The 13,401-nt window shown below is 43.2% G+C and overlaps 1 protein-coding gene across 1 annotated transcript in view; it reads right to left on the minus strand.

The window, feature by feature from the left end:
* Window positions 1-3,730: 3,730 nt before the first annotated feature.
* The window catches only part of gpr158a (G protein-coupled receptor 158a), a gene marked incomplete at both ends in the record, with an annotated part of 152,102 nt that continues 142,431 nt past the window's right edge, over window positions 3,731-13,401 (minus strand). Inside the window, 4 exons of the mRNA XM_083631880.1 lie at window positions 3,731-3,842; window positions 3,995-4,173; window positions 11,269-11,294; window positions 12,915-13,005. Coding sequence (XP_083488006.1) covers window positions 3,731-3,842; window positions 3,995-4,173; window positions 11,269-11,294; window positions 12,915-13,005 — 408 coding nt within the window. The remainder of the gene's footprint in view (window positions 3,843-3,994; window positions 4,174-11,268; window positions 11,295-12,914; window positions 13,006-13,401) is intronic.

Here is a 13,401-nt window from a genome sequence, read left to right on the forward strand (position 1 = left end):
TAACGCTACCCTGGTTAACAAGATCTATTGATATCCGGCAATCTGTTGAAAATTAGCTACCCAGCTAGGCTAGTTAGCTAGCTAAATGTTAGCCGTTAGTTAGCTCTCTGTCAGATGTCAATAAACGTAGTTATTAATGTGGGTAATTATGTCTAAAGGCTGCATTGCTTGAAAAGTCGGAAAACGCACTCACTGAGACGGTTGAACAAATCATAGTATAAAGAGCTCACCAATTCGTGTTGGTAATTTGACTAAGCGCGCGCGATATTATTCGTTCTGATATTTCCGGGATGACCCGCCCTACTCTGCCTCTGATTGGCTTGCCTATTCACCCTAACATTAACCAATCATGACGCCTCATACCGAAACGCATCCAATGAGCGAGAGCCTGTAACGGCCCTGCCTGTAATGGTAACAGCGAGGTCAATCTTCTTCTCTGGTGTTTAAAGGTCCCAATTCGTGCAGCTGTAACCTCTTAAAAACGTGTGTCTCTGGTCCATAAAACATGATTCTGGATTAATTTGTCGAAAATATAGCAACCCCGTTTGTTGTGACGGAGTTGTCCCTTCCTCATCTCCTTGCGTCCCAAGAATGGTGTTTCTATAATATATTCAGAACTAACAGTTCCCATTGGCCGCTGAGGGAGAGCCCGCCCCAGGCTCCCAGCGGCCAATCAGATTAGCGTCTGTGGACCAGCAGGCGCTGTTGTGTCCACAACTAACGCTATCGCTAACTTAACGTTGCTACGCTAAAGAGGACATCTCAAAATGCCTAGACTTACCGAATGCACCTCCGCAGTTGCTGGATCACGTACAGTTGGCGTCGCTCCAGCTAGAAGTGTTAATTTTGTGGCTATAGACAAAATGGTGCAGATAGCTTGTGTGAGAGAGCGCAGTATGCTTGAGGACCATCGTGACGTCCCGATACCCCCTCTGGGGAAACAGAGCGTTTGGGGGTGTGGCTTGAAGGAGACTGCAGGGGGAAGCTGGATAGGGACAAATCCAACTGTGGCAGTTCTGAGGTTGTGACCACTCATTACAGGGAGGGATGACAGCAGTATATATGCATTTACAAGTAAAAACAGCTTTTGCACAGAATGGGACCTGGGAGTCGGCATCCACATTATTGCATTATAGTGCCATCTCCTGGAGTCAACTGAGCCATTAGTGTCCTGAATGACTTCTCCCCACACTTCTCACTGTCCACGTCTCATTTAATCCAGTGTGATCCAATCTGTCTTGTTTTGATTTAGTTTCATTATAGTTCTTTGTTATGACTGAGTTTTGTATTTTGTGATGCCCCCTTCCTTTCCGGTCTTCCTCATTTTCTGCCTCATCCTTCCACCTTAATTAGCCTATTTCACTTCCCACCCAACTCACCCATTTTGTGTCTTGTGTAAAAGGCAGGAAGTAACACTGGTACACCTAAATGGAGTTAAAGTTGGAAACCCTTGTTTTGCTTGCACCTGTGTTACTCTCCAGTCAATGCTCCCTGCCTTTTAGACACAAAATGGATGAATTGGCTGGGAAGTGAAATAGGCGAATCACTGCTTTCCCATCTCCTTTTCCAAAAGGACCTTGTAAAGACACAACACGTTTGAAGCCACAGGCAACTGGGGGGAGAGGTAGCTGTAGCGGTTTTCCATGTACAGTATGTGGCAATCACACAAAAAACAGCAAGTACTGTTTTGCGTGTGTGATTGCTACATGTATGGGGGGGAAAGGCTGATGTAAATGGAGGTGTCAGTGGATTTTGCCTCCGCGAATCTGAGACTGCATTGAGAATCTGTTGAGGCGACACTTTTCTTAAGTTTGGTTTTACTGTTCAACCGCTTATAAAAGCTTAGTTCAGGGTTAGCTTGTTGGTAGTGCATCCCACCACACAGCAGCTTTTAGACATTTTGATTTAGTTTGTGAGCAGACGGAAATGACACGGAGGCACCGACCTTCACGCAATAAGGAGAGCAATATCATGTTTTCCCCTAAAGGGTTCACTCGGTCTCTGTACCATACAGTATACTGCATATAGGTCAGTTTCTCAGTATAAACCCAAACTCCTCTTTCCCTATAGTCTTTACTGAAACATGCAAGGGAACATGATGTTCCACCCGGAAACTGTAGCAAAATGGTGCACACCGTTTTCAGATTGAACACACCCCTCCCTGGTCATATGTTGCACTGAAGCATTTCACACTTTTATTCCCATCACCAGAAATTAGGGTCATTCTTTCACAGCTCCAGTTCACCATGTACAATTGCATTACATTTATCCCCTGTATAACAGTTGATATTTGTACAATATGACTCACTAATAATCAACAAAAAGTACCACAATGAACTATAAAGAATAGCACAAGTGCTTTGTGGCACTGTATTGTAGTTTGTGGCAACGAAAAGGCCCAGATTAAATTGTGAGACCTGCACACTTTAACTCTAATCCAAGCTATTGTTACAGAACATCTCTGGTGCTCTCTTCCTCCATCCTAAGGCACACACTGGTCCGGCTCACTTGCCTTAATCACACAGCAACAGCCAACATGAGGGTCGCAGGTTCGCGCCCCCGTGTTACCTCCGGCTTGGTCGGGCGTTCACACAGGCACGATTGGATGTGTCCACGTGTGGGAAGCCGGAATGAGGGTATGTGTCCTGGTCACTGCACTAGCGCCTCCCCCGGCTGGGTTGGGCCGCCTGTTCAGGGGAATAGCGTGATTCTCCCACGTGCTACGTCCTGCGGGTGAAGCTCCCCGCTGTCAGGTGAAGAGAAGCGGCTGGCAACTGCACATGTATCGGATGAAGCATGGGTGTGTCTACGGCTTTCCCCAGATTGGCAGAGGGAGTGGGAAGGCGACCGGGGCAGCAGGGGGAATTGGCCAAGTACAATTGGAGAGAAAATGGGGGGAAATTAGAAAAAAAAAATCACAGCAACAGGGAGGCCATCCTGAGGGAAGCCAGCTAACAAGTTCAAAGCTTCTGCCTTGCTTGTGATCTGGTGAGTTTCACTTCTACGTACAATATCATCGCCAAATGCTAAAAGAACATAGCCTGGTAAACCAGCCGGTCACGTGAACTCACATTTAATTTCGTTCTGCAGGACCGTCTGGCCTCAAGCCCTGGGAGGGCTTTAAGCAGAAACTGCAAAGCGGAAGAACCAATCAGCGACTGCGCTCAGTGCCCTGTGATTGACAGCGCAAGTTGGGCCTCCTTGCCTGTCCGTCTCGAGGAGTAATGTCGTTGTTTGTCTAGTTTAAACAGCTATAAAGTGCAGTTATTGCAGAAATAGACTCAATAACAATTAAACAAGTACAGGAGTACGCAACAGCGGAGTTCCTCGGTGGAAAATGTGTTTTTGCCGTTCTCCTGAGTGGATTTGGGTTTGACTGCATCCAACGCTGATTGGCTGAAGGAGTTGTCTGTCAAGACAAGTCCACCCGCCCAACCTCCGCTCCACTGCAAAACACTGGGTGAAGGCTTCAGGCCAGACGGGAACAAAGAACCAAATGAAATGTGAGGTCACGTGACCGGCTGGTTTACCAGGCTAAAAACAACAAGCAACACAACAAACACTTTATAGGTCTTATCAGTAGCCTGAACATTTCATCTGGAATGCCTTTGAATATTCTACAACCATGATCCGACATCAGATTCAAAGTGCAACAATCAGGAAAATCACTAGAGTAGTACGGTAATCAGATGTGGTAAAGGCCTCTCCATCCATCCATATGTATCCATCGTCAGTCGTGTGCCTTCTCCGCCTTGTGGCTCCACACAGGCTTCTCGATGAAGGCCCGGATGCCCTCCTGGCCGTCTCGCAGAGGAGGCAGTGGCGTAGGCTGCGTCTCGACCCTGCGCCATTTGTCTTGTGGGGCGGAAAAACCACACGGAGGAGAGAGCATGTCAACCTGAAGCTGATCCTACTTTAAGAACCACTGACATCATCATTATGCACATTGCAAAATCACTATAGAAAGACACAGGCTGATGAGGGTCCTCCTCACCGGTGGAATGTGGCCTTGCCGAGGGCCACGACCGGCCGGCTGGCCTGGCACACGCGCTGGGCGATGGCTAGTGTCTCCTCCTCCAGCCGCTCCTCTGGCACCACCTTGCTGATCAGACCATGCAGCAAAGCACTGCGGACCGAGATGGGGGCGCCTGTGAGCAGCATCTCCATGGCCACCTGGGAAAAAAGATGTGAGAGCAAAGGTGAGTTGTAGACTAGGACATGCTTCCTCCAATACATGTGCAGTCGCCACCCGCTTCTTTTCACCTGACAGCGAGGAGTTTCACCGGCAGGACGTAGCGCATGGGAGGATCACGCTGTTCCCCCCAGTTCCCCTCCAACCCGAACAGGCATCGCAAACGACCAGAGGAGGCACTAGTGCAGCGACCAAGACACGTACCCATAATCCGGCTTCCCACCTGCAGACACGGCCAATTGTGCCTGTATGGACACCCGAGCAAGCCAGAGTTACCGCAGGGGCTCGAACCTGCGACCCTCATGTTGGGAATCTATTGGGCCCTTCAAATGGGGTCGTGTTTATGACATGAGTCCAATAGAACGCCCCTGTCGTGTGGTCTTCATGACATGGTAAGTGGACATTTTCTGAAAGCTTCGAGTTCACGACTTGTGACGTGTCTTGTGGCATTTTCAGAAAATAGCAGAGGCTATGGACGTGGATGGAAAAGTTAATATAGCCTACTGTAATTTTAGCCGTATAGAGTTTTTCATAGTCATTTTATTATGTCTGAGGAAAATGTTGATGTTCTCAACGGTCTCATCTTTTTTCATTATGCCTTTGCATTTCCTGCATTACAATAGTTAGCCGCTCACTAGCTAACGTCAGAGCCATATAATAGAGGAGTTGCGACATCTCCATTCCCTCCAATGGACCAGTTTTTCAACTTTTGCTAGTCAGTGTCCAAAACACAAAAATTGACACCCATCCAGCCTCAAGATTACTTCCCTATGATAGATGGACTATGCCTCTACATGGATCAAGTGAGTTTGACCTGGAACAATTGACTTTAGATTTTTAATCTTTATTTGAAATCGGAGCGTTTTCATGGTGTTCTGACTGATTGGAGCAAGCTTAATATAATAATGCTGTTGATCGGGGGAACTGTGGGGTGTATTTCTGGACCTCTCAAAGGCTTTCGACACCATTGATTTTGACATTTTGTTGGGGAAGTTGCACCATTATGGGATTAGAGGACTGGCTCTTGAATGGTTTCGTGATTATCTGCATTGTAGATACCAGTATGTTGACATACATGATTTTCACTCTCAAAAAATGAATGTTAAATATGGGGTCCCCCAAGGTTCACTTTTGGGGCCTTTGCTCTTTATTCTTTACATCAATGATTTTGTCAACTCCTCTAAATTATTGCACAAAGTGATATTTGCTGATGACACAAACTTATTTCTGTCCCACAACGATTCTCATGAGCTTCAAGATCTACTCAATGTTGAACTCAAACAGGTGGATACTTGGTTCAAATGTAATAAATTGTCGCTGAATATCAGCAAAACCAACTTCATAATATTCCACTCTAACAAAAAATCAGTGGATCATATCCACCTCAATATAGATGGAAGGGAGTTGACAAGAGTAGGGTCAACAAAATTCTTGGGGGTCCTCATAGACGAGTCAATCAACTTCAAATGTCATATTGATCATCTGTTAACAAAACTGTCTAAATATGTTGGTCTATTTTTCAAACTCCGTCATTTTCTTCCTTTATCTGCTCTCCTGATCCTGTACAAAACCCTGTTTGAGCCACACATTAATTACTGTAACATCATATGGTGTAACACCTTCCCCAGCTATCTGAAGAAATTAGAAAGCTTACAAAAGAAAATAATACGAGCCGTATCCTGGTCGGATTTCAACGCACCCACATGTTCCCTCTTCCATAGCTATAATCTTCTGAGGCTTGCTGAGTTTAATATTCACCAAAACGCAATCTTGATGTATCAAGTTGTCCATAACTTAAATCCAAGACTCTCCAAGCTCATCCCAGTCAACCGCCCCGCTCATTCTTTTAATACCAGAAATACACATCTTATTTATGGTAAGAAAAGACGACTGAAATGCACCAGTTTAAGTATAACCAATAGAGGGCCGCGGATCTGGAATGGGCTTGATGAGAGCCTGAAAACAGCTCCATCCATCTCTGTTTTCAAGAAAAAAATGAAAGAACAACTGCTTAATCTGTATGTATAATAATATAGTATATTATAATAAATAGTATATATAATATATAATGTATATGATATATAATATAATATATAGTAATAATATGTATTATAAGTATACTTATACTTATCCATTGATCTGGGATTGTTTTGTTTGTTTTGTTTGTCTGTTTATTGTCCTGTTGTGTAACTGTTGTTGTGTTATACTGTATGCAGTAACTTGTATTTAAGTTGTGTTAAGTCTTCCTGCTCAGGCTCCTGCTATAAGCTTTAAGTAGCTTCTTTGGAGACCTGGCACTCCACACATTTGTATCTTGATGTTGATTGAACATGTCAATTGTTTGTGTGTGTGGGGGGCGAAATAAATCTGAATCTGAATCTGAATAATATTGTTGCGATGTGGGTTTGTCAGTAAACATGGGTTTGTCTAGTTGTCACGTTAGTCTGGGGTTTGACATGTTGGTGGCGATTACGACGTTACGTGAAGGCAGCGGACCAGCCAGTGTGTAGGAGACTTCCAGTCTCGGGTGAGGAGCGAGTCTGAGAATACGAGGAAGCCGACTAGATGTGTGTGTAGTTGGGAGCTGCGGAGCTAGGAGAAGCTAGCTGGGTTTGGTTGCGTGTTGTGGGGTGTTGTTTTGGCGTGGACCACGGCTGACAGTGGTCCCCGGTTGTAGCGATCCACAATAAAGTGCGGTGACAAGAACCTGACTGTTCGACTGCTTTGTGGGATCATTACAATATAGAAGTAGTTGTATGTGTATTTTTATTCAATTTCTGTGATATAACTAACTCAATTTGTGTATTTTATCGAGTTTGAATGATCGCTTTTATTCTGAAAAGTCCTGACCGGAAGTAAGAAATTCCTGCTCATTTGACACTGGCAGTGGCGTTTCTCTCTTCACTGTCACGATTTGATCTTCCACAGCTGCAGAGTTAGACAAGGAAGAAAGACAGAAACAGCTTTCAGACAAACTGCTTTTCAGTTTCAGAGCTTTAACCTCACAAACAAACCGTCAGGATCTCATCTGCGCCTGCAGATACTTTCTGTTCTGCAGTTGCCTCCTCTCTGCTTTAGCAGAGTAGCGGATTGACAAAGTCAGTGATTCTTAATTTGTTCATCTGTTAACGTCTGTATCCAGTGATGTAATTGTAAATAAAAAAGAGCTGGACAAGAGGATGACGTTAGCTGAGAAAAGCTCAACGCTACATGCAACTGACTTGCTAAAGCTAGAAGCTAAGCTAGCCGACCTAGAGGACCGCAGCCGGCGGGACAACATGCGCATTTTGGGGGTTCCCGAGGGAGCCGAAGGTACTAATGCAGTACAGTACTTAACTATAAATCTCCCTAAATGGTTCCCAACCCTCGGCGAGCAGCCGATTGAAATTATGAGAGCACATCGGATCCAGCTTCCCAGGAATGCTAATCACAACGGCTCTCGTACGCTTATCTGCAAATGTCTGCGGTTCTTGGACCGTGATAAAATCCTTAAAGCAGCAAGAGGGTCCCCACTAACCCTGGACGGCAAAAGCATCCGCTTTACTGCTGACTACAGCCCCTTCACCATCAATCGGCGCCCGGGCCTTCACTCCTACCATCGAGACAGCAAAGAAGCAGGGGTTCCTAACCTTCCTCCTCTACCCAGCCAGGCTGAAACTCATCCTTGGCTCCCAACAACACGTCTTCGACTCCCAGACCGAGGCTGAGGACTTCCTACGAGCTCAACAATCGTCGGTGGACAAGTGAATGGACCCAACGCCCATCACCATTCTTCATTTCAGCAACCCAGAACCTGACTAGATGGCCCAGGTCCACTAGACACACATTCAGTTAACATGGTCCACAGTTAGTAATTACACTGACTAGTGGGCCTTTTCCTTTCGTTTCCTTTAGACAAGCTGGAATTACTCTGGGTAACTATATTGCACAACACCTTGATTTTGCTATGTCCCAGAAGTTATCTTATGTTTTGAATGCTATTTATCTTTCATATAAGAAAGAGGTGTTTATATATATGTAGGCTATTATTAAAAAAAAAAAAAAAAAATGGGGGGGGGGGGGGGGGGGGGGGCACTAATTCTCACTCATGTTTTATCATCACTACCTGCTAAACTCTATCCATATTGTGAGATAACAGTGGGAATTATGCCCCTATTTCATTTTGTCTTTCTCTCTCTCCCTCTCTCTTTTTTCTTTCCTTATAACTTAGATAGTGTAAGGTAGTTTTGATCAATCAACGTTTTTCTTTAATGGAATGGCGAGGCACGATAGCGCTTATAGCCTCCTTCTCTCAGTGTCAGGTTTGTTAGATTATTTGGGAATGGGGAATAGTTTTCTTTATTTTTATTTTGTCGTTTATCTGCCATGGGGTGGCAAAATCGGGTACTGTGGCCTCTGAGGTTTCAACGTTGGTTTCTCTACATACCTTCAACTAATCATGTACAGTCATCAATCATTCTTTTCTGTTTTTCTTTTCATACCATTGTATCATTATTATGACATCTCTCCAGTTAGCTAGTTGGAATACTAGAGGTTTAAACAGCCCTACTAAGCGCACAGCATGCCTAGATCTTCTTCGTAGGAAGAATATTGATATTGCCTTTATTCAGGAGTCCCACCTTACGGCAGCTGATATAAATCGCTTTGCTAACAGATTCTACCATGTAGCAGCGTGAGCTTCTTTTATGTCCAAATCACGTGGCTCTCTTGTAGTTTTAAAACGCTCCCTATCAATAAATATCCTAGAGAACTTTGGCAGTGATGACGGGCGTATTTCATTGATTAAAACCATAATCGCAGGACGTAAGCTTGCATTTCTGTCAGTTTATGCCCCTAATCAATATGATCAAGAATTTTTCAATTATTTATCTAGGTTATTGACGGATATTCACGATTATGCTCTGATCATGGGAGGTGACATGAATACAGTCTTAAATCCTAAACTTGATTGTTCAAATACACACGAACAAAGGTCTCACTCCCAAGTCCCAAACATCAGCAACAGCTTCTTTATCTAAAATTATTTCAGACTTCAATCTATTAGACACGTTTAGAGTCCTTAATCCTTAAGCTAGAAAAATCACATTTAATTAATAAAAGCAAAATATTAAAACTGTATAAAGTGTTACATTTTAAAATGTACAGAACAATACAACATAAATAAAAACTGTATAACATGGTAAAACAAATTAAAATGTTTAAAACAATCTCAACAATGTTAATGAATGTTAATTAAAATGTTTAAAACAATCTCAACAATGTTAATGACTGTGGTTGCAGTCCCCCAAGAGTCGACGCGCCCCACCCCCGCCCGTCCAAGACCCCCCCAATCTGCCCCCCCCTCTGTGGTCCAAGTCCCCAAGCGTCGACCAGCCCGACGACAAAATAACAATGACTATAGAAATACAATGAAACAATACAACAACAATACAACATAAATAAAAACCGTATAACATGGTAAAACAAAATCTAAATCAACAATACTACATAAATTGTGAACATTAACATTAATGACCCGGCCTAAGCCCTAAGGTGAGTCATTGTAACGACAATGCTAGCATAATCATCTTTAGTGTTTTTGAAGAAGACCAAAGTGCTTTCTTTTATTGTTTGTCTCTGCTGGAAACGAATGTATGCTTTAAAATACAAGATAATTTGTTTGTTTCCCTTTGGAAATGCTTTAAAACTGTTTAAGTTTTTGTTGCTTATCATTTATATATATATATATATATATATATATATGAGACATATCTTCATGCTCAGTAAATAACATTTTTAAACTTTAATTTAATTTAATTTAATTACAGTAACTTTAATTTTAAACTAAGTTTTTGTTGCTTATCATTTTTATATATATATGAGACATATCTTCATGCTCAGTAAATAACATTTTAAAATAAAACATTAATGTCAGAACAATACAACATAAATAACTAGAACGACCGCAACGCGGACTTATGCCGCCGCATTAGTTCATTCTGGAGTCCAAATCGCCATTTGAGGCAAAATGGAAGAGATTCCGTCAAGGCGCTCCTGTGATGTTGCGTTACAGAGCTTGGAAATTGGGTGTGTGAGAGGTCACAGTGAACTTGAACTTTGACCACCAAAATGTAATCAGTTCATCCTTGAGTCCAAGTCGATGTTTGAGACAAGTTTGATTAAATTCCGTCAAGGCATTCCTGAGATATCGCGTTAACAAGCTTGAAAATGGCGTTCGAGAGCTCACCTTGACCTTTGACCTTTGACCACCAAAATCTAATCAGTTCATCCTTGAGTCCAAGTCGATGTTTGAGACAAGTTTGATTAAATTCCGTCAAGGCATTCCTGAGATATCGCGTTAACAAGCTGGAAAATGCCGTTTGAGAGGTCACAGTGACCTTGACCTTTGACCTTTGACCACCAAAATCTAATCAGTTCATCCTTGAGTCCAAGTCGATGTTTGAGACAAGTTAGATTAAATTCCGTCAAGGCAGTCCTGAGATATCGCGTTAACAAGCTTGAAAATGGCGTTCGAGAGGTCACAGTGACCTTGACCTTTGACCTTTGACCACCAAAATCTAATCAGTTCATCCTTGAGTCCAAGTCGATGTTTGAGACAAGTTTGATTAAATTCCGTCAAGGCATTCCTGAGATATCGCGTTAACAAGCTTGAAAATGGCGTTCGAGAGGTCACAGTGACCTTGACCTTTGACCTTTGACCACCAAAATCTAATCAGATCATCCTTGAGTCTAAGTCGATGTTTGAGGCAAATTTGATGAAATTCCATCCAGGCGTTCCTCAGATATCGCGTTAACGAACCTCGTACGGACGGACGGCCGTACGGACGGCCGTACGGACGGACAACCCGGATCCATAATGCCTCCGGCCTGGCTATCGCCGGCGGAGGCATAAAAACCGTATAACATGAACAAATTAAAATGTTTAAAACAATCTCAATCAACAATACGGAAATAAATTGTGAACGTTAATGACCCGGCCTAAGCCCTAAGGTGAGTCATTGTAACGGGATGGGGGGGGGGGGGGGGTCCTCAGGCAGTCTTGATGATGATGGCAGTGTGGGTTCAGCCTGCTGTACCATCAGTTGTCTTGCCTTCACCCGCTCTGAGGGGGAGGGGAGGGGGGGGGGCATCAGAGATTAATACAGTTTCACTATGCAAGTCAATGAAGAAATGTGACTAAAACCCCTACTAAAGAGTGCACCCTCTGTGATTTCATGAATGGAAAAATTACAATTTATTATTTTTCTTTGAAACCCCATTTTGTCCCTCTCAGACTCTAGACTGTAAACTACTATAAACCACAAAATCAAGAAAATCAAATGAGGTGAATACTTCTTTCAAACCACTGTGCCAGTGATTGTCTTGTAATTTTGGTTGTACTGTAGTACCTAACTCCGGAAAACATTCATTTCAACTACCGGTATTTCTTTGTTGTTTATTATGACAATTTTAACTTAATTACAAGTACTGTGATAGCTGTGTCAAGTAAGAGAATTTGGGTATATGACGACGTTTTTCTAATTTACCAATTTCTTTAAACAGCACTCAGTTACCGTAATTCTTCCAATAAGCGCCTGTACTCTAATTGCCGCCGGGTCTTCCCTTTACCGCCGGGTCCAAATTTATTTAGCATAATAAGCGCCTGACTCATTTTGCCGCCGGGGCCGGAAATGGAATATTTTTTTGCTTACCGTTGTTATTGTTGTTTTTGTCGTCACGAACCAAGCCGCGAGCTACCGAACACACCCGAAGCACGAGAGAGCAAGAAACGGTAATGACGTTGTTTTGGAGGAAGTCAGGCGGAAGTTTCATCCTGTCAGACAGTTTTATATTTTATTTATACATGCTGTAACCGACATGTTTCAAGTATGCATACCGCATTGTTTAATGCTACGGATTCCTGTAGGCAACGTGCTGAGACGCTGTCTAACCAGGAGCAGTGGGCAACTTACGCTAACGTAGCTCAGTTGTGCCTTGTAAAAGTGCATTTCATAAATGCAGTATGGGTTATACCCATTATACTGGACATGTATTGGAAACTTGGCGTCTACCTACTATTTGGTAAGTCTCCTTGTTTTGTCTAACGCTAGTGCTGCAGTGCTGTTTTGTTTGGCGTTAGCTTGGTAGCTAGCTATGTTAGCGTGCCTTCTGCTTTGCTGGGAGTGTGGCAAGCGAGACTAATAACGTTGCTATGACTTCTTTCCAATGAAACACAAACAACTGAATGTGTGAGCGGTAGGCTAATGTTACTTGTTTAAAATACATGGTATGGCTATGGTATGGCTGCTTGGCAGAGGGAGAAGAGGAGAGCAATGAACTGATACAGTAGTTGGATGATGATGGCGATGAAGACGAAGGCTATCAATTGTTTTCGTTCATTCCAGTCCGTTGTACAATACTAGGCATGTTCAAAACTGCCTGTACCTACCCTCTTGTGTGTACTAAGTACTATCTCACTGGTTTAAACTGCCTGTACCTAGCCTCTTGTGTGTACTAAGTACTATCTCACTTTTGCTGAGCAGGCATTTATGTTCAAAAAATAATAACCGCCTGGCTCAATTATGCCCAAATGGAAATAACCGCCTGACTCTAATTGCCGCCGGGTCTTCCTTTTACCGCCGGGTCCAAATTGATTTAGCATAATAAGCGCCCGGGCCCTTATTGGCAGTTTTACGGTATTTATTTTTTAACTGCAGATAATAGTTAATTCTGATTCGCTCACCCAGCAGTTCGTACAGTTTGTCAGCTGCAGTCTTGCGTTTGGTGGTCTCTGGGGGCAGCAGAGTGTGAAAGGTGACTTCCCTCTCATCCCTCTGGAGGTGGGAGAAGATCAAACTGGACAAGAAGGCAGGGAGTGAGTGAGTGGTGGACGGTACAGTGTTGTTGCAACTCTTGGATAACGGGGATCACTCTCCTATGTGGTACGCCAAACTCAATACAACAACCTAGGGATGCACCGATATGAAAATTTAGGCCGATGCCGATAACCGATATTAACATTGCTGTTATGGCCGATAACCGATATTTACCGATGTCGATATTATCTGTATAAAAACACATTTCTATGATAATAAAATGTTGTACATACTGAAAAACACATGTAAACACTGAATTTGAAAAGGTAATGCATTTCTCTATTTCAAAAACATTTGTAAAAGCCCATAAATCATAGATTTACTGCATTATTTCATCTCAATGTGAAGAATTTG

The sequence above is a fragment of the Poromitra crassiceps genome (genome assembly GCF_964638095.1).
Source record: "Poromitra crassiceps genome assembly, chromosome: 2".
Taxonomy (NCBI): Eukaryota; Metazoa; Chordata; class Actinopteri; order Beryciformes; family Melamphaidae; genus Poromitra; species Poromitra crassiceps.